General features: G+C 38.3%; 1 protein-coding gene across 2 annotated transcripts in view; it reads right to left on the bottom strand.

Moving 5' to 3' along the window:
- The window catches only part of thsd7ba (thrombospondin, type I, domain containing 7Ba), a 213,015-nt gene that overhangs the window by 45,295 nt on the left and 144,615 nt on the right, over positions 1 to 23,105 (bottom strand). For both annotated transcript variants that reach the window (XM_077536062.1, XM_077536063.1), the window contains 3 exons: positions 17,565 to 17,756; positions 12,441 to 12,707; positions 11,435 to 11,613 (listed from right to left, as the gene is read on the bottom strand). In XM_077536062.1, the coding sequence (XP_077392188.1) occupies positions 11,435 to 11,613; positions 12,441 to 12,707; positions 17,565 to 17,756 (638 nt within the window). The remainder of the gene's footprint in view (positions 1 to 11,434; positions 11,614 to 12,440; positions 12,708 to 17,564; positions 17,757 to 23,105) is intronic.

The following is a 23,105-nucleotide window of genomic DNA, read 5'->3' as shown; positions in this document are numbered from 1 at the left end:
CATGGAAAGGAAATAGATTTTTAGAGTAATAATGGTTAATTAAAATAAAATAAAAAACACACACCTGTTTGGACTTCAACTAAATGGCCGAATGTGTAAATATCTATATATAAATATTTATAAACAAACATGCAAAGCATCAGCTGGTTCTCTTGGTGAATATACATGTATACTATGTTCCGTTCCAAGTGTAGTTGCCGACAAAATAATCAAACAAAGACCAATAATAGCCAGAGAATTAGATCAGACTTATCCAGACAGGATTTGTCATCTGTGTTTTGATTATATTTAGTTTTGTAATGTTTTCCCAGAGCACCCCTTTTCATGTCATGTTTTCTATGTAAAACTGTTCTCGTCCCTTGTGTCGACCAATCAGCTCCCTCAGGCATTCATGTTTTGTCCAGGTGTTCCCCATTATCTCCTCAGTTTGCGTGTATTTTTAGTTCATTGGTTTCTTTCAGCCATTGTTGGTGTTTGCTGCTTCTGTTCTTGTTGTTTTTGTTTTTTTTTATTCCTTTCCGTACTTGTTTTTTTGCCTTTTTGTTCTTTTGAAATGATTATTATTTAGAGCACTTCTGCCTTGACTTCCAGCTTCCCAAACAATTAGGTCCTCAACCTTGCCAAACTGTAACAGGATTGGCCAAATAGGGCAGTTCTAAGACAATTGAAAATCAGCTCAGCCAAGATTGACCTGCATATTATCAACCCATGTTTAGCTCATTGTGCTCCAGTCTGTCCTCATGAATTCGCCTCTGAGAATAAAACAATACAACGACTGCTATTACTTTCATGCTCTGAGGCTTCCTGGCATCCACGTTTTATCAATAGAAAGCCTTGACAGAACGTGAAAACCGCGTCACACCTCGAATAGAACGTGAGAAATGTGAAGGACGCTATTCTGGGTCAGGAGGGAACATACAGGCATCCAAGGTAGAGCGCCGGGGTCAGTCACGTGACAAAATTTAGCAAGACCTAACAACGCTTGAATATGGAGACTAAAATTGCCAAATTTCCAAAGGGCTTTAGGCTGCAAGCAAAAAGGACTACCGTGGCCGCAGGGAATATTGTGTAAACGTAGCTTGACATTTGATTGAGAGCAAAGGAAACTTGCCAAAGGGAGCGTTAAAGATGAGTCCTCAGGCCTTCAAGTCTCTGTGTCAACATCTGATTTCACTTAAAGATAGACTATACTGTTATTTAAGGCTTTAGTCACAAGTGATGTCGACTTTCACACAATAGCTCACCTTTTGAGATCTTTTACACTTTGAATTCACAAATCTTATTCTACTATGTATGTTTTTATTACACAGTACTTTGAGTTGCATTTTATGTTTACAAAGTGCCATATAAAGTTTGATTTGATGTATAAAGCAGAACCATATATAACACCGCTTATAATTACCGTAGCACCGTATATAATTATTGGCAATTTTACATGAGCAACGGGGAAAAATATTAATAAAACACATTTTTAATTTTTAGTGTTGAAAGTACATAGTGGTGACTATAGAGTCACATATTTGATATATTGATAATGACTATAATAAACCGCAAAATGTATTTGTTGTTGCTTCCTTAACTCATTCACTCCCAGCCATTTTCACAGAAGCAGTCCCGTTCGCTCCCGGCTATTTTACTAGATTTTGACTGATTTTGCAAGGCCCACAGAATATTGTGTTCTTTTGCTATAAAAGCATGGAACCTATCAAAAGAAAGATTAAAGTCTCTTCTTTCATCAGGAAAAAAAGTATGTTTCTATCTGTTTCCGTTTTGCAGCAATTAGCATTAGAAGAGAGCTAAGTTTCATCAGTTTTCGCAAATCTATTTAAAATTGTAAGTAATTGAGCTTTTTTCCTACATGGCCCTGGTTGATCTCCTTTGCTCTGCTGCCACCTGCTGGCCTTTTGTGTAATAACTACGATTTCTGTAACCGTTCTTTGCAGTTGAGGGGCTGCATCAAAGCCTTCTGTATTCTCTAGCATTAAAAAAACAAAAAACAAAAAAATGTATAAATACGTCTTTGGGACACTTAGAACATTAAAAAAAAACATATTCATACATTATTGGGAGCAAACGAGTTAACCGTGTGTACTTCATATAGTTGAGCTGCCGGCTCCATTTTACAGCAAAACACCCATCACATTCCTCTTACTGTCACTCACTGTTGCTTTCTTTCTTGATGAAACCAAAATATAGTCATGATAAGTGAACGATTCGGAAAATGTAGCGTTGCTTTGGAATGGCGTTCTGTTTACAGTCGCAAGTCACAAGATTTGGCTGCTAACAACACGGTGATTTTAGATGTAATAGAGGTTGAAATAAGACTGGTGGTCCTTATTACAAAGTTTTGCTTTTATTTTTATATAACTGGCATATGCCCAGTCACTACCATGGGTAAACTCATGTCACAATATTGTCAACAGTAAACTACTTGCCAACTCTTTGGTGACCGACACAGTTTGAAAAGAGCACTTAAGCAAAGAGTAAGGTCTCAGAGGGTGCACATATTCCAACGCCAGTTGGTTACACCAACTTACAGCAGTCATATCAAGAATGCAGAAAGACTGACAAGTACTCAACTGAGCTTTCATTGAGACATTTCTGATTCTCTGAGCTGAAATTCTGCGTTCATGTAAACCAACTGTTTCATCAGATGTCTGGGAGGCTCGCTCCTGTGGAGATCTGCCGTTGTGAGGGCTGCTGGACTCTATGCTGAATTCTCTCTCTATGGTTTTGAACCGTGCCCAGTTTGGATGATCCGCCATTTGTGCATGTCTTTGCTCACAGTTTGATGTCACATCCAAAACCCACAGACAAAAAAAAAAGGCCTTGTTGTATCTTTTGACCGTCAATATTCAGTGCAGTACAACCATGTGACGCAATAATTACATTATTTATCCCATCAAATACTGTAGTCCCCTCTGAAATGAACCATTTTCTCATTTGTTTATCTATTACCAGGACACAGTTCAAATGCATTAGCACTATATTCCACAAGCATTTCATCCATGCAACGAGAAGCAAACAATCTTCTTCACATCATTAGAGTTTTGCAATTAGAGCTCCTGTTGCAGCAGACCTGCTACACTAGCTAGCTCAAATGAATGATTCCTAGTTTGATTAATCATCTCTGGTTAAAGCAGATTCGCCAGGTGGTATTTATGAAGACACCTGCAGAGCCAAGTACTTCAATCTTCTTTCTTTTCACTGTTTAGAATACTGATCAAATAATGCGAGAGTAAAGTACCAATGAATACAATTTTTCATAACACATTTCTCAATGCATGTATAAAGGATCTACTACTACAATGGATTTGAAGCAAACACAAATATAATCACATACTCTCATTTACTGTTATTATTTTTCCCAGTGCAAACGGCTTTTACATTTTGGCTTTTGCGTATTTTCTGTTTTGTTTTTCCTGGGTTCTTTTCCCCGTTTTTTTGTACATAAACGTAGCATAAACATTTTGCAGCATTTTTTGATGCGTCTTCTGGGTTTGTTCTTTTTAATCAAGCAAAGGGCCACTCAAAGTATGGTCAGGGACCGCATGTGGCCCACGGGCCGCCAGTTGCCCATCTCTGGATTAAGCTATTAACTCATTCACTCCCACCCATTTTCACAGAAGCAGTCCCGTTCGCTCCCGGATGTTTTACTGGATTTTGACTGATTTTGCAAGGCCCACAGAATATTGTGTTCTTTTGCTATAAAAGCATAGAACCTATCAAAAGAAAGATTAAAGTCTCTTCTTTCATCGGGAAAAAAATGTATGTTTCTGTTTCCGTTTTGTAGCAATTAGCATTAGAAGAGAGCTAAGTTTCATCAGTTTTCACAAATCTATTCAAAATTGTGAGTAATTTAGCTTTTTTTTCTACATGGCCCTGGTTGATCTCCTTTGCTCTGTTGCCACCTGCTGGCCGTTTGTGTAATAACTACCATTTCTGCAATCGTTCTTTGCAGTTGAGAGGCTGCATCAAAGCCTTCTGTATGCTCTAGCATTAAAAAACCAAAAACAAAATAAACGTATAAATACGTCTTTGGGACACTTAGAACATTAAAAAAAAAACGTATTTTCACGTTATTGGGAGCAAATGAGTTAAGCACTACTCACTTTCTGTCAGTTTTACACTGAGGGGTAACGTTTTTGATCTATGACTCAATCTGGCCAAAACTTTTGGAGAAGATGGTTTCCTGAATAACAACCAATCAGACACCTTGATAGTTGGGTCACCCAGTACACCCAAGCATAGCTACAATATAGCAACTATGTCCTCAATTGTCTTATGGAGCGAAATGAATTCATTTCAGAAATAGGTGTCGACACAACAGCAATTCAATATGTAAGCCATAAACTCGCCTGAAAGGTTCTTATCTATGCATCTGACAGGCTGCGATATGTTTATGACCTTGAGGAGAGGATACAATAAACCTGTCTGTATAATCACATGTCTGATTAATTTAAAGGATGAAATATAAAAACAAGTCACAATTCTAAACGCTTTCATCTTGACATCCACTTCAACATCCTCTCACGACTCAAAAGTTTCCCGCTGCTTTGGCTCCTTCAGCTCCACACACACACACACATCAAGACATTTCACCTACCACAAACGCACTGCGGACAAACAAGACTCAAAATTACCTGCTCATCAAAAGGTTGAAAGAAGACGACCAGTTGAGTTATAAATCAGTCAAACTGTATTGGATGTGCACTCCTCATTACAGGGGATGTTTTGCCAAAAAACATTTATCACCCAAATGACTACAAAGTTTTATATACTCAGCAGTTCAATATTTGCGTTTCAGGGCAGTAATGTCTAATAAATTTCACATGTAAGCCTCAAGTTTACAATCTGGTCAAGCATGGCCAAAGAAACATCTCCCACCACCTTTCGTTGTCATATGCTATGAAGCTTGACAGCCACTTAAGAAACAAGTTGAATCCAGCTGTGAATGCCTCATTTATGATGTATGAGCTGTCATCAGCCTCAGTAGAGAATGATCAAAAAGTCATGTCCTATTTTTATTTAATACTGCAAAACAGTATGATGTGATTACAAGGCAATTTTGACAATAGACGAGCGGCTGATGACTACATTCCAACTCAACAGGGCACAAAGAAGCTCGACAACACCCAATCGAAGGCCATCACAAACGACGTCAAATGACGCTCGTGCAGCAAAACTGCGCCACAACAGCAGGTGATGCAGTAAGATGAATATGATAATTAGCTCCACCGAGTCTGGCGCTTAGGATGTTTTAACTCTTTTACTGCCACGCGTTATTAAAAAAACAACCCCCAACAGTGTCTTTGATACTAATATTTTTTGTTTAGTGACGCTCCGTCAAATTAGGTTTAACGTTACAAAGGCTTTGATTATTCACGTCAGCCTTGAAAACGTTCTATTTCATCAGATTGCGTCATGTTTCATTGTAATTTGCAGCTCTAGTTAGGGCCCGAGCAGCTACCGCTGCCATCTGCTGGCCATAGTTAGTGGGTGTTTTTGATTTCACAACTCATTGACCCGGCTGCGCTGCACTTGGACGGTGCACTGACCACTGATATATATTTAAAATAAAAAATAAAAAAATAAAAAAATAAAAGTAGTTGACATCACAACATTTATGGCGGCATACATTGTGATTTTACTAAACGTTATTAACCGTTTTTGGCGGTCAAAGAGTTAACGACAAAAAATATTTTCTCATCCTCCACTTGTGTGTATAATCAGAAAAAACAACCAAATAGCTAAATATAAAGTGTATACGGTTTACACATTTATTGTATGAGAAATATTCCAGACCCACCTGGTGCAAGGTCACATGAGTGTCCATATTAAATTATTTGTTTCATAGCTTACCCATCCTAAAAGCACCTTTTCAAAGTACTATTTTGCACGTTCTCTCTTACTCGCAGGGCGAAATAAGAAGTGTGCATGCTCCAAGCTGTTTATCACTCCCAGTTAAACTGTTAAAATCACACACATAACAAAAGAGAATTGTATATTCAACTACTAAAATATTCAACCAAACCATATAATTTTATATAACAGTCCACTAGTTCAGTGCTTAAACAATATATGAAATGCCATAGTAGGCTAACATAAATTAGCAGTGATTTTACGATAATTACGAACCTTCAAAGGACTGCTATTTTAACACATACAGCGGTGCAAAAATTTAAAATAAAATACTGAGCATATAACAATGCTCAAATGGATACAGTATACTCACTGCATGTTCTAGCACAAGATGGTACTCTAAATTCTGAGTTTCCTGTATACTGTACTGTAAATACTACTCCTGAATAAAAAATAATCTCTAAAAAAAAATCTGCAATATAATGTAGTGGTGGTGTAAAAAAATGAACCATGACATAGGGGGAACACTATAAATCACAAATCAAACCAGCTGACAATATTGGGCATTTGTTTTCATATGACTAAATAAGTGTTGTACAGGCATACTGTACACACACCCACGCACACACATTTGCCAAGTGTACCTTGTTTCCTTCCCTCAGATTGTATAGGATCCATGAATATGTAAAAAAAAAAATGTTCATTCCAAAAGTTGAGCAGCTGAACAAACTTTCTCTCGAACTGGTAAATGTTCATTGCCAATGGACTAGAGGCTTTAAGTGCACGCGTTATGCTCAACTAATTTCCATACAGGCTCACGACTGGCTCGCACACTACTCACAAAATTGCTCACATTTCCCATCGATTCATTTCTGTTCAGCACACTTGCTGTTTTTAAATCCTTAACATATAGTGCACAATAAAGACAATTTTATATGATTTTTAAAAAATCGCTGCTTCTTCTATATGTTCAGAGTACCATTATGAAGGGTTATTTTACATTATTTATTTATTTATTTTAAGAACTATATACATCCGTTTTGGAGGAGAATAGATGCAGTGCCCTGAGACCACTGTTTTTTTTTTTGTTTTTTTTCCCTTTAGTGCAAACATTAAACTTGAGTCACTATTAAGTAATTCCAATCTTAGAGTGACACAATTTATGCTACAACACATATATATATATATATATATATATATATATATATATATATATATATATATATATATATATATATATATATATATATATATATATATATATATATATATATATATATATATATATATATATATATATATTAGGGGTGTTAGGGGTGTTAAAAAGGGTTCACACCTAAAGCATAGAAGAATGTTATATTAATGGAACATGAATTATTATTATTTTATTTCAAAGCTGTTCAAACATGAAACAGATTACAACCTGTATAAGACTGAAGTTTCAGATAAATAAATAATACATTTTCATACAAATCTTAGACTGTACAAGTTTACTGATTAGTATTTTCTAATTTTGAATTTAAAAAATCGCAACAATCGACTTATAAATTTGTATTGGGATTAATCGGTATCGAATCGAATCGTGACCTGTGAATCGTGATACGAATCGAATCGTCAGATACTAGGCAATTCACCCCCCTAATATATATATATATATATATATATATATATATATATATATATATATATATATATATATATATATATATATATGGCAACCAGTCCAGGGTGTCCCCCGCCTACTGCCCAGAGCCAGCTGAGATAGGCGCCAGCAGCCCCCGCGACCCTTGTGAGGAATAAGCGGTCAAGAAAATGGATGGATGGATGGATATATATATATATATATATATATATATATATATATATATATATATATATATATATATTTATATGTATATAGATATCCCAAATTCCTAATAATTAACATAGTCAATGTGTCAACTCTCAATCTACACACTCTAAAGTGGTACTGAGATTTTAAACTCAATCACCAAACTATATGATTTCCCCCCTGACCCGCACTACCCTCCAACGCATCAGAACACAGTAAATGTGCAGGTGACACATTGAATCTCTCCACATCACTTTTGCTCAGTCAAGCATGGGATGATAGAATGAAATGCTCTGTAGTGTAAATTTCTCCTTTAGCCCTGATGGAGAGGAACCATCTGCTGGTGGGAATTTGGCCATATTTGGTCCAGAGTTCAGTTGACACGGATGAGGGAGGGGAGAGGAGAGAAGCCATTTATGATTTAGATGTCACAAGTATGGCACAAGTTGGCAAAATTGAAAAAAAATATATATTTGTTTTGATTACATGCAAATGTATTACAAATTGTAGTCCAAATGAACAATCAATTTTGTCATTCCTGAATATAAAGTTTATAAATGAGACTCTTGGGCTGTTCCAAAAACAACAAAATATTAGCTCAGGATTTTGAACTTCCATACATATTCTGTATCACAATTACATTTTGCAAATGAACACATTGCTGTCCATACAGAGTACAACAGCAAGAAAAGGGACAACAATTACTAAGCCAGACGAGAGCTTACAGTATATTAGCTTTTTCGCCACAACTGTGACAGATGTAACTCGCTTTACGAGGACCATTTGGTAACATTAACAGCGAGGCCCTGCTGTAACCCTGGGATAAATCTGTGAGGGCCTTGGCAACAACGGGCACCACTTTTAAGTGGCCAGGGTTATTTCAGGGCATTACAGCCGGGGCCGTAAAGACCTTGTTAGCGGGTACTTAACCATCTGTACACAAATCTCCTCGTGCGAGTCGCGCCTCATCTCCATACTGACCTCTGCAAACTACAGTGTCCTTTCCAAAGCGTTGAAGCGTAATGGCCGCATTCATAAAACACATCTCCCCTTTAAACCGTGACCTACTAAGACATTCAAAACCACAAGTAACACCTGCCTATCGAGCAGAGTTGGGCAAACTTTTGTGCCCAAGGACCGCATTGGATTTTTTAAAATGAACAGATGGGTCGGGTCATTGGCAGATATGATCCTGTTTTTATGTCAAGGAGAGTTGAGGATGTCGAAGTGAAAGTCCCACAAGCTGCATCGTGTGACGGCAACACCACAAAAAAAAAAAAAAAAACATTCAGAGAGCATCCAGAAGCTTTTTTTTTTGCGACATCACACCAATTTTCCTACAGTATACGAGAACAGGGCTTATCTACAAATAACATAGTGTACCGCATATGCCATTAGTACAATTTGACTTCCAGTGGAGCCATGCAAATTACATGTGTAATGGTGGCGAACATGAGTGGACTGTAAGTGCAGATTGCCCTCATTTGCATTCAATAAAAGAAGAGTGCAGAACATTGTGGATGGGCGACGGGTTAACTATTGTCGCCACGTCTCCATAAAATTTGGAATGCATTATTCAACTGTCTATTGGACAAGATGACTCACAGTGGTTGGAACAATACGAGCAGTTACGAACGAACTAACTGCTGTTTTTTGAAGTTTGCACATAACATCCACACTGACTACGTTAAAATGCAGTCAGTAACCCTTTCAAAACACAAATACTGGCAATATTCAGGCTTCAAAAGGCCATGTAAACACACAAAAAATCCAAATTTACCCACTTGTCTAATCTCAATATTTGATCATTTAAACAGGAAGTAGGGAGACCGGTGCTTGTTGCATCACTTTTTGATATATTTCTTGGAACCAATACATTATATATAAACACAATGTATACCAGATGAAAGATCAAATTCTTGAGTATATTTTTCGTATTCATGTCATTTTTGTAGTTTGTGTCAGTGCAGAGTTATAAGCCATCAAATAAAGTGAGTGAACATGTGACATGTTGCCCTACCAATGGGTAAGTTGTCACACTATATGGGGTAAGATGTCACGTTGGATTTTGCAGCTAATAAAACAAGGACAAAATTATCCTTGTTCTCCTGTTTTGTTTTCTTTGTTGGCTTTTCCAGCCAGAGAAATTGTTTATCATTGATCTCGACAATTTACCATAGTCATTGAGCAAAATTTAACATAAAATATTATGAAATAAATTAAAGTCCTCAGGAACTGCTGGCATGTAGGTCATAGCTCTCAGCCTCAAATGTCTGTTTTGCGTCCCTTAAATTGGAAATTTGAGATTAAATGTAATTAATTTTTTTTTTAAAAGCATTTCAGTTAATGGATGGATGGTTCATTATGAAACTTAAACCATTTCTGACGTGGGCATACTGTAGTTCCAACAAAGGGAAAATCAATTTTTATCAATGAAACAAACCCTATCAAACTATATTCCTCATTATTCAGACTCATCATCTGAAGAACAATTCTGGCATACGTAAACAGTTGCCGAGGTGCATTTTTCATTGGCTCATTCTTTGCATATGTGACAACAAACCTCAAAACGACCATGTTGGCGAAAACTTGCTCTAGTTCAAAGTTAGCTTAAAACAGTGACTGAGGCATGACAAGATGCCTAAATCTCTCCTCTAACAAGTCCACATGATTTGCTGCTAGAATTTGTCAATGTACGACGCCTGTTTCAAAATATATGAAGGTGAAAAAATGTACTTTGGGTTGTGCAAAACAGATAACTGGCACTCATCTCAGCTCACAATGTGCTATTTTCTTCTCAGACAGTACACAACCCCTGATCATTATACGAAGAAAACTAGTATTCCACTTTTTCGTTGCGTCCTCTGGTGGAGAAGCAAATTGCAATGTGACAACTTACCCGTGATACAACTAGCCCCGGTCTCCCCTACTTGTATACAGGACTGTCTCAAAAAATTAGAATATTGTGATAAAGTCCTTTATTTTCTGTAATGGAATTAAATAAGCAAAAATGCCATACATTCTGGATTCAATACAAATCAACTGAAATATTGCAAACCTTTAATTGTTTTAATATTGCTGACTATGGCTTTTTTTTTTTTTTTTTACTTCGTCTGAGGAAATATTTCAACATTTTGAGATAGGATATTTGAGTTTTCTTAAGCTGTAAGCCATAATCAGCAATATTAAAAAATAATAAAAGTCTTGCAATATTTCAGTTGATTTGTAATGAATCCAGAATGTATGGCATTTTTGCTTATTTAATTGCAATACAGAAAATAATGGATTTTATCACAATATTCTAATTTTCTGAGACAGTCCTGTACACCGCGGCCATCTTACATTACTACTCTCTAAATGAGCCTAACTTGAATACATTGATTTCTCTGTGGCGTTTTCACATTATTTTACGTCTCCATAGCAGAAATGCCACAGTGTGTATATATTAATACGTAGTTGCGTGTATATAAGCCGGTGCATCTGCCGCAAAGCCCACCAGAAATACTTAATACAAAAATGGTGAAACATGGAGTTTTTATCATATCCTTGAAGAATTGATGTTCCATAATTAATCAATATCGGATTGAAATGACGTGAATCGAATCGAATCGGAAAAAAACTGTCCACTCACACATGTAAACGGGTTATCACGGATGTTTCAGAAACCGTCATTTCGGCCTTAACCCGACATTGACTGCATGTAAACGTCGTCAGGTTTGTCTGCAGTGGTGATGATCGTACCTGGTTCTTCAGATCCAGTTTGGGGCACGGACGGCCCCCGTTAAAAGCCTTCTCCCTCAGCCACTTGGATCTGACCTTCAGCCCGCCGCCGCATGACGAACTGCAGGCCGACCACGCCGACCAGTCACTGAGCTTGCAGTCTAGGGGGCACGGGATGTGGCACACCTCCACCGTGTAGCCTGCGAATGGAACATTGGCAGACAGGAGACAGAGGTCGGACTCGCACTCGGGTGACAGCTTCATTATGGGTCACATGAATAATTTCCCACATTGGCCTGCGCTCTGCCACACTTGCTCGCTGTGACCAAGAAGTAATTATCAGGCTAATGAGTGGTTTTTTTTCTTTTTTTTTCTGCACAACCGTGCCGGCAGCGCGGTGAAACTTTCGCTGGGTTTTTACAACTCACGCTCACTCTTACACAGGCTATATTTTGTATGCATTTTTTTTTCTTTTTTGTGTGCGTGCGCGTGCGTGTAAATACGTGTAAATTTATAGTCATTAATTCACCTAAAACCTAATAAAAATCCCATTACCCTTCACCTTAACCGGCTACTTCAGAGTCTCGCCAGAGTCGTGAACTTCAGAAGGTCAGGAGACCAGAGGAATGGTCAAAGAAAAGAAAGATAAATCAAAGTAAAATCCAGCACCAACTAAACACCTCCTGCCATCCACATGGTTACAAAATCAGAGTCTTACGCCAACCCCAGAAACCTCTAAATTCCAACAAATTAAGGAGATCTCAAGAGACCAGAGGAAAAACTAAAGAGAGGAAGGAGGGAAGGATAGATGAAGCAGAGTGAGATCCACAGACACCAGCACATCCAATGCATCAAAGTGAAATCCAGCATCAACCAAACACCTCCTGCCATCCACATGGTTACAAAATCAGAGCTTTACGCCAACCCCAGAAACCTCTAAATTCCAGAGACCAGAGGAAAAACTAAAGAGGAAGGATGTAACTGTATGCAGTTTTGTATACGAGGACTCTTGTCCGTAAACCCTTACCAGTGTCTGTACACAGCGTAGGCTCAACCAGGCGTCCTTGTTGATCAATGCAGGCCACGGCTCTGGAGCGTAGACCTTGACCGCACTCCTTCACTTCCTGGTGGCTCATCCAACTGTGCAGCGACCCCACAGCGGACGGTTCATGGAGGATGCAATCGGACCAGTTCCCGAATGGTTGGGACAAGAACTCCTCACAGGGACACACCTCTTTCTCTTCCAGAGGGTACAGCGCCTCATTCAGGCATTGTTCCTTCTTTTTACTGCGACCTGATGGACGAGAGCGTGATGAAAAAGATGAAGAGTTATGTAGGCTCGAGCTTGTTTCCTCACAAACTGGATCACAGGTTGAGAAGGACATGATCAATGAATCATTCGCTTTACAAGAAGCATTAAGGCTTGGGCTTAGTTCTCCCAGGACACACTTGAAAGTCTTTCCGCGAAAGTGGAAGCATACATTACTGTATATAAATTGCACATATTTTCATTTGATTTTTGGGAATAGCCACACATTAACACAGGAGTCAAAAGCATTCCATCACCAAAGTCATTAAGTCTATTCTTCTGCATACTGCATATTAACTCATTTGCTCCCAATAACGTGGAGATACGTTTTTTTTTTAATGTTTTAAGTGTCCCAAAGACGTATTTATACGTTTTTTTCTGCGGGTTTTTTTTTTTTTAATGCTGAAGCATACAGAAGGCTTTGATGCAGCCTCTCAACTGCAAAGAATGGTTGCAGAAATGGTAGTTATTACACAAACGGCCAGCAGGTGGCAGCAGAGCAAAGGAGATCAACCAGGGCCATGTAGAAAAAAAGCTCAATTATTTACAATTTTGAATAGATTTGTGAAAACTGATGCTAATTGCTGCAAAACGGAAACAGATAGAAACATACTTTTTTTTCCTGATGAAAGAAGACACTTTAATATTTCTTTTGATAGGTTCCATGTTTTTATAGCAATTGAACACAATATTTTGCGGGCCTTGCAAAATCTGTCGAAATTCAGTAAAACAGCCATGAGCGAACAGATTGTTTCTGTGAAAATGGCTGGGAGTGAATGAGTTAATAGGAGAGTACATTTTGTGTTATTTGAAGTCATATTTGTCATTCAAAAGTGGTGACAATTAAAACAGAAGAAGAAAGGTAGTTCAAATAGAATGCAACATTTACTTTGAACCTTTTTTGGAGGCATAGCAAACAAATGCTGGTAAATAGACAACAAAGACGCTTTAAAAATATACTTTTTTATATCAATATATCCTCAGTGTACAGTGTATTCTTCATTTGCATTCATTATTAGTCTACAAAAAGCATTTTATTCAATCTGTAGGTTATGAACATGAGGTTTTTTTTTTCCTTTGTATTCATATCATCACTTATTTTACTATCATAATTTCCCCATTGCCTTTAGAAATATTGTATTACATCTCATTTCCAAAAAGTTGGACTCATTTGAAAGAATATACATCTCACGAGGCTGCGTTGCAGGTAGATGAAATGAGGCTAGCGATTCAATATAATGCCATCAAAAATAAACAGTTGACGACAAGGAATATTTTGTCATAGTTGGCAACACTTTCATTTTTCTGCATTTCAACACACAAATGAAAGGAAATACAATAAGAGTAATTCTACCAAAACTTCCACCCCGTTAACAAAATGTCCTAAATTCAAAACTAACAAAGGAGATTATTCTCGACAGAGTTGATACGCTAATATATCATGACGCAAATCACAGCTGGTCGTGATGGGTTTAATGGTTGAATTCTTTTTGCAGAAGTAAAATAATGCTTTATGAAATGGCATATTACAGTATCGTCTTTCTCCTTCCTCTTAAATACCATCTGCTCAGTCTGAAACACAAGCATTTCAATGAAACTACTTTCTAAAAGTTAGATCATTGTTGAGCCAAGCTGTCGATGCAAATACACTACTCACAAAAAGTTACACAAATTGGACTTTTGGGTGACATTTCAGGATGAACCTAAAATGTACTATAACCATTCCAGCAGAACTTAAGACCTTCTCAAAACTTTTGAATGCACGTCCAACTGTTCAATGTGCAACTTTCAGTTCTATAACAAGAAGCTAAACGGCGTGTTTGATATATGATTGGACTGACACATTTGCTATTACAGTTAGAATCGGTTTGCAGTCCTTTTCATTATGCTGTTCACATTTTAACACCATGAAAGCAAGACATCACCTAACTATTCTATTGATCAACAGTATCTCTCCAAGGTGAGGCTTTAAACACGAAGCGGAACTGAAATTTTTGTCACAAGCTGAAGTTTTAAGGGTGGATTGTAGTAAAAAGCTGAAAGATCCAAATACAGGCAAGTAGTACAGGAGTGTCAAAATAAAATTATTTTCCAAAACGAAAAAAAAAGGCAAATTTAGCTCTTTTCACACTGCACTTAGCGTGCTGTCATCCAACCCATTCATTGTGTATGTGGTGAGGAGCAGGGACCACGGAATAGAGCGTTGCTGGAAGGTGCGGCAAAGGTCTTGAATTGGAAAATCTTCTATTCGATGGCGGAGGTGGTGTGAGCTGGAGGAGTGATTTAGTCTTATTTTGGCAGACTTGTTTCAGTAATTGCATGATTAAACTGACCAAATTCCGCCGAGCTGCGAGTCTTTCCTCTGTTGCTCGTGTTTTCATCCTCCTCCTTGAGCAAAATCAGGGATTTCTTTTGAAACCAATTAACTCATTTGCTCCCAATAACGTGTAAATACATTTTTTTAAACGTTGTAAGTGTCCCAAAGACGTATTTATACGTTTTTTTTTTGTTTTTTTTTGTTATGCTAGAGCATACAGAAGGCTATGATGCAGCCTCTCAACTGCAAAGAACGGTTGCAGAAATGGTAGTTATTACACAAACGGCCAGCAGGTGGCAGCAGAGCAAAGGAGATCAACCAGGCCCATGTAGAAAAAAAGCTCAATTACTTACAATTTTGAATAGATTTGTGAAAACTGATGAAACTTAGCTCTCTTCTAATGCTAATTGCTGCAAAACGGAAACAGATAGAAACATACTTTTTTTTCTGATGGAAGAAGAGACTTTAATCTTTCTTTTGATAGGTTCTATGCTTTTATAGCAATAGAACACAATATTCTGTGGGCCTTGCAAAATCAGTCAAAATCCAGTAAAACAGCCGGGAGCGAACGGGATTGCTTCTGTGGAAATGGCTAGGAGTGGATTATGACTGTTTTTCTTCCAATTTTTTTTTACTTCCAAAAATGATTGTTGACGCACGATTCTTTCACATTGAGCGAGTGCAGTGCGAAAAGGGTTTGAGAGTGTCATCAGGTTGCAACAAAGATACAGACAGACTGGAAAAAACAGAAAGGCATAGAAGTGGAGGTCCATGAAAATTAAGAAGCTAAAACCAAACACCTACTTTGAATTTTGCCATTCATCTCCTTATAAGAGAACATATGGCTGCACAAAAAACACTGTATTAGAAGATAACGGTGTATTTTCGGCTCAGCCTGAAATTTCACCTACTTTTTGAAAGTAGTGTACTTTAGCTCAAGACTCCGCCCAGCTACACCATGAACGGCTCTATTATGTCTTACAATTCAATGGACTTCATGCTGTAGTTTTGCCAACTTCGGCATTAATACAATCCATAGCTATTGTTACATTGACACAGTATAACATTTATACTCACTCAGTTGACAGATATTGTACAATAGAACAACTCTATCTACCTTACCACAGAATATGTCCATCCTTCATATAACAGTGTGTAGTAATAAAATCCATCTGCTGTAATATAGGCATCTAATAAACGTTATCCTCTCTCCGCACTCTTTCCTAGTCCCTTATGTAAATTAATGTCATAAAATAGCCTTACAGTGGAGCAAAAACAGGCATGAAATTGTGCCATAAAATGAAAGCAAATGCATTAAAAAGAACATTACTTATATAAAGATGCACTAAATGTGACTTTGTGATTGATCATCTTACTTGAAGATGAAGCAGTTCAGAGTCATGTTTAAGGAAGCAAACTGGAGGCTGTCAGTGGTTGGACATACACGCTTGCCTTGAATGCACCAGTCAATTAAACAATCATCCTTTCACTTCAAAACAGAAATTGGCATGTTGACATGGTTGTTCAGCGACGGATACATTATCAGACGAGCAGGCTGTTATTGACTTTTCTTCACTCAAATCTCCAAATTGTTAAGGAGTGACAGCATATTCACACAAAGCAAGCGGATGTTTTGCTTTACTGATGCGTGACGGACGCTTTCAGACATCTATAATTTGGCGTCAACCTAATTGTACTGTAGGTGTGTTGTCATCTCAGCGTATCAATCAGCCTAAACGCTGTTATTTGCCAATGAAGGAACAGTTTACTTTTTCAAGGGAAATGTCAATTATTTAGGGGCGATATGGCTTAGCTGGTGGAGTGGCGGTCGCCAAATCCGAAAGTTGTGAGCTCGATTCTATGCCCTCGTGAGTGTGTTGAAGTGTCCTTGAGCAAGATACTGACTGAACTCCCAGTTGCTACTTACAATGCCTCATCAGACATTTTTTTTTTTAGCACTTCGAGTACCTTGAAGGTAGGATTGACATCCTCTGCATTCAAATTGTCATAGCTTATATAACCGTCAATAGAATGAAACGTCTACTTTAAAAAAAAAGTATTTGACAATTCGACTATTTTTAGAGTGGCCTGCCTGACAATGACCTTGAAGCCTCACAATTGTAGAATGAAGACATAAAGTCATGACATTTAAGTAGGTAGAATGGCCCGAAACTGCGGCACATGTCTACCTTTCTCAGGGACGACCGACCATCGAAATCGGGCCCATTTTAATGAGTTGGGTTCGAAGAGCATTATGGAAACAGACAGGGTGTGTTTACGACAGCCCCTGTGGCACCGGCTCAAATATTCATGAAGACAAATAGTATCCAGCCTGCTCTGCAAACACAGCATGTAAATTCAAATTCGGCCATCTGTGTTGAAATCAGGGATTACATGCAATGTAAGACCCAATTTCGACCCGAGAAAAGCACGGGGAGTGTAGGAAGTGACACAATCAGTTGGACCGATATAGGAGGGAGTGAGTGAATTCAGTCCAACCTGCTTTCAAAAGGTGACACTCTTACCTGTAAGTGAGCGCTTGCGACTTTGGAAGCTTCCGCATCCCTCGCACTCGGAGAACTTGGACCAGGTTGTTAGAGTGCAGTCATCCCTGCAAGCCACTCGACACGCTCGGATCTGAGCGGGCAAAGGGCCGGCCCAGCGCATGCACTCCGTCAGGTTGGCCGCCTCGTCGCTCTCCCCGGCACAACTGAGTCCTGCACAATGGAGCAGCACAGGAACCGTTTCTGATTACATTTGACAGAACCGTCGAGATAATCCTATGACATCGTTTATCGTCAGGGTCTACCACTCATCGTCACTCGTGGCTTAAAACAATCACACCAGTTGGGACGACAGGATTCGCTGTGAGGAACGAGGGCAGCATTCTTTGTCGGCAAAATGTGAACTATGATACAAGTGTGTGGAAATATTTTGCCAAAAAATGAGGCGGTTAGCACGGTCACTTGCAAAATATGCAAGTTTACACTCAAATTGTTGGCCCTCACAGTGCTGGTTGTGCGGCTGTCTTGACCAGGACTGGACTGGCACAAATAATCGGCCCTGGCATTTTGATTTAGCCCCACTGGCCGAGCCTGATTCCTGACCACCATTGGTTACCACATAGCTCTACCACTCACATTTATTGGTTCTGTATGCTCTCTATATTGTTAATTGATTAACTCATTTGCTCCCAATAACGTGTAAATATTTTCTTTTTTTTTTTTTAAATGTTTTAAGTGTCCCAAAGACGTATTTATACGTTTGTTTGTTTTGTTTTGTTTTTATGCTAGAGCAAACATAAGGCTTTGATGCAGCCTCTCAACTGCAAAGAATGGTTGCAGTTATGACACAAACGGCCAGCAGGTGGGAGCAGAGCAAAGGAGATCAACCAGGGCCATCTAGAAAAAAAAGCTAAATTACTTACAATTTTAAATAGTTAATTTGTGAAAAATGATGAAATTTAGCTCTCTTCTAATGTTAATTGCTGCAAAATGGAAACAGATAGAAATATATTTTTTTTTCCTGATGAAAGAAGAGACTTTAATCTTTCTTTTAATAGGTTCCATGCTTTTATAGCAATAGAAGACAATATTCTGTGGGCCTTGCAAAATCAGTCAAAATCTAGTAAAACAGCCGGGAGCGAACGGGATTGCTTCTGTGAAAATGGCTGGGAGTGAATGAGTTAATGAGCTGCTCCTTCTCGTGGGCTTATCTTTCGGGGTAAAATGGAGTAAAATAATAACTGAATAGCACCACATCGGCCCCAAAAGACACCGGCCCACCGGGCATCTGCCCTGTATGCCAGATGGCCAGTCCAGCCTCGTTCTTGACTTCAACTGGAGGCCGAACACAAATGCACAGGCACACGATTGAATATGGTGCGTCTTAGGATTTTCGACCTACATGCGCGCACCTGCGCAGTGCGCACCACTCATGTGCACCACTGTCTAAAAAATAGACTATAGTGAAAAACATTTGACTGCCATCCTAGCATCTCTGATCATGTTCTGTTTTCATAGAACAGATTCACTGTCATCATCAAAGATCAGTTCAAAGGTTTTGTTGACATGAATTGTAATAGGCGTAATCATAATGCAAAACACTGAATATGATCATAATGATGTCATGGAAATATTTATTACATAAGTCAGTGGTATAGTATGGTAAATTGTAAATGGATTAAGACATGCAAAATATATCTGGAGTTAAATATTTTCCACTTTCACAACTGAAAAACCTTGTAGTATACTGTATGTTGTCTTGATATTAACAAGCATCTTACCAATAGGGATATTTGAGAGCTGTGTCATTTAGTCAGAAAAGAGAAATCATGCTTTCCTTTCATGAATGGATGAAACTGTTTCGTGTAAGAGTTAGTCATTAAAAAACAAACAAACAAAAAAAACACATGGATGCAAGGTTTAGGTCAACTGTGGATCAATAAGAAAAATTCATAGCCACAAAGGGTTTTACAAGAATGACCTCATTAGTATGCATATTTATGCAGCAAGGTACGCTGCAATCTAATCCTCGGCTTGACAGAGGAAATCCGTGTGAAAGGAAATCATCTGAAATCTTACCACCTGGTTGAGAGAACATTTGAAGATAAGACACACTCCCCAACATCAACAGCGCACCGACAGTGTAAGGAGAAATAGCCATCTCTTATTTCTATTTTTTGACATTTATGGGAAGAAATGGTCCCCTTAAAAAAATATTTTGTAAACATGGATTAATGGCGATAAGGCATCAACCGTATAGTCAGATTTATAGACCACCCATCATGGCATACATTTAGACACAGCACCATTTATAAGACATCATCTACACCTCCCACAAGACTTTGTCGGTGTAGATTCACTGATCGAACTATCAATAAACATGCCTTTCATCCATTTCATTCATTTCTCTTTGACTTTTAAATTTTGCCCTCTGACAAGAAATAGTTTGCCATCGCCTCTATGTGTCCGCAGAGTAAATGTGGAGTGCTTATCTGGGCCGCAATGACTGCATTACATTCGACAGACATGATTAACTCAATAATTCACTGCAGGAAAGATATTAAATATCCATTTAACATGAACACAGAAAGTAAAGAAATACTGTATATTCGTAATACCGTATTTGGCTTTGGGCAGTATTGTACCCCAACATTGTTTTGGTTATTGTATCGGTGTCATTCAAAAAACATTGGGGTAAATTCACTAAAGGTTTGCATAGCCTTTGCGCGGGAGCTCTGGGAGCGCCTAATTCACTAAACACGCGCAGATGGGGAAATTCCTAAGTGCGCTGCCAACCAGATTGCGCCACGGTGCGCCGGTGTTATTTGCACCTATGCAAATTAGGTAATTTGCATACATTTGATGCAAAATGTGCCCACCCCAATGCAAATGAGACTCATTGATATATGGCGCTAATTCACTAACGCCAGCGCTAATAGCCACACGGAGTTTGCGTGACGCGAATAACGTTTATGGAAAGCATGTTTAATCCTGCCGCAACCTCGATCCCGGGATCATGACAGCAGTGCCTGGCAATGGTGCACGTCCCTCTCTGGCTCATCACACAGAGAGGAGAGAGAGAGGGGGGGACATTTTTCTACGGGTTTTTTATTATTATTTTTTTTTTTTAAATGGCGCAACCTGGGCTGATCGGCATAGGTGGGGGTGCGGGGGTGTCATTTTACAATCATTTTGACGTGCCCGATGCATACTGTATGCATCTATCAACCTCTGAAAATATATTTTTGATAAATGATCGCACCAATAATTTGGTCCAAGCTCGCTTTCTGATAATGTCATCTTTCTCGCAACTGTTACTATAACAACCATGTTCTTGGCGCAAATCCGTTGCCATGTGTGATAGGTAAGTCAGGTGCAAATTTGCTCCAAGCTGTCAGTTTTGTGGGCGTGTTTGCGCCGGTATATGATTAGAGCAATATCCTTAGTGAATAGGTGGGTAACTGGGCGCAGATTGTGGGTGCAGTTGTGGTGCAATATTTTGCGCTATTACTGAACGTAGCGCATTCTGAGTGAATATACTCCATTGTGTGGCTATCAACTGCACATTTCCACTGGTGAGAACTGAAGAAATACATGTTCAAAAACAATTTAGACGTTAATGATGTTGCTTTTTCACCCAATTATCATGACTGCGGGATTATTCATATGTGATCATTTAGATTTACTGCCTTCCACTTGATCTGGTCTTTCCCATGATGCAGTACTCGCTCAACCCCAATGTCCTTTTGTTGGCAGATTCCAGTGCTGGAAAAAAAAAAAAACAGAACGCTCAACTCCATTTTTAATGGAATTTGTTCAGCCTCAGGGTTGCCAAAGTCCACATGTGTGGTATTACACATCATTTCACCCAGACAGGGATCATCTTTAATTATACACGAATTCAGAAAGGTGATAAGTGTGGAGGAATTGCTGAAAGGACACTCTTTGAAAAGGCTCACACTCCACAGTTTCCTCATCTTATAGAAAATGGTCGAGAATCATATTGAACTACTTTATTTTTAATGAAGTTTTTTTTTCTATTTATAGTCTATCAGCCAAAGCCAGAACCAGTTATATTTTCCATCATAATGTATAATAATAATATCTATTCTATCTAGATTAAGTCCCATCAAATTTCATCTTCATGTTAATCCAACCATACCACATTGTTATATGACAAAAATATGTAATGTAATGTCACAATGACAGCACGGACAAGTTCATTCATATTGTAAAAGTAATCGAATTGTAATCCCACTAAAATTAAATCAAATCATTCCACCTTAATCGTATTGCACCCCATGCATCAAGGTATGTATTAAAATGTATTTTTACTCATTTTGTACTGTACTGGGCATTTTGAGGCTACAAAATACAAAAAACAATTTCATACTGAATTGGTTGATTTCACAAAAAAGTATTTGTAGCGGACAATTGGCTCTAACAGATGACCCCAATTCGATCGTAAAATTGAGGTTCCACTATCACAAAATCATCAATAAGTTAAATGTAATGTTATTCAACAGTGAAAAGACGAGTAACCTTTGGAATAAATTGTTAGGAATAACTGCTATATCATTTCATAGTATGAATACCCTTTATATAGCCTCCTATACACCCATTATGCATTTAATTTCATAGTATATGACTTTTTAATTCTATTGGAGCAGCCCTACACTCAGTTATATATTTTTTTTATACCCCTAGTACATTCTAAGTTGGCTCCAAGTATCTTAAATGTCACAGGTATTTAAACAGACATTTTTAATCATATTGAAAAGGTGAATCGCTAAAGGTCGAGGAGGATTGCTTTACACCTGGTGATGCTTCATTCCTCTTCCCTTACTGGAAAAATCGCATCGATTCACTTGAGATATGTCGAACAATTATGAGGTTAAATAGAAGACAGCAGCGCCGAGAGCCAAAAAAAAAAAGAAAAGTTCTTAAAGCCTCAGACAGCTACTGGAGTCGTCATTACTGTAATTGAAAGGTGCCAGTTAGTAGACCCATTTGTGCTCATCTTAGTGAGTCCACAAATACAAAATGACATTAATATACAGGATGAAATGAGAAGTGGTTGTCATTTTGTCAACTCGGTCCTCGGAAAACGACTTGTTCGGGAAAGTATGTCCTCAATAGTGACGCTTGCCAGTTGCCACTATGGCATACTTGAAGCGCTTTGGTGCATGACAAAAGGTTCATGTCTCACATTTGACACATTTGAAGGTCACAATTAGTTCTGCACAATTAAAGTATAATTTGTGCTTAATGAAAGCACTTATATTAGGGGTAAATTAGGTCATTTTTTATGCATTTATACAGTCGTCCTTGTTGGCTTAAAAGTCATTAACTCTTCCTGCCAAGAACGTTAATTAGCGTTAACGGAAATCCCAACGATTACCGCCAATAACGTTAATTAACGTCAACTAAGTTTTTTTTTTGTTTGTTTGTTTGTTTTGTTTTCTTTTTATTTCACAATGGGCAGCGCAACGTCTTGTGCAGCTCTGGTTTCATGAATGAGTTGGGGGGAAAAAAAACTCTAACTATGGCCATCAGATGGCA

Source organism: Festucalex cinctus, chromosome 11, assembly GCF_051991245.1.
Source record: "Festucalex cinctus isolate MCC-2025b chromosome 11, RoL_Fcin_1.0, whole genome shotgun sequence".
Taxonomy (NCBI): domain Eukaryota; kingdom Metazoa; phylum Chordata; class Actinopteri; order Syngnathiformes; family Syngnathidae; genus Festucalex; species Festucalex cinctus.
The sequence above is the reverse complement of the archived record's forward strand: the minus strand, read 5'-3'. Positions and strand labels throughout refer to the sequence as shown.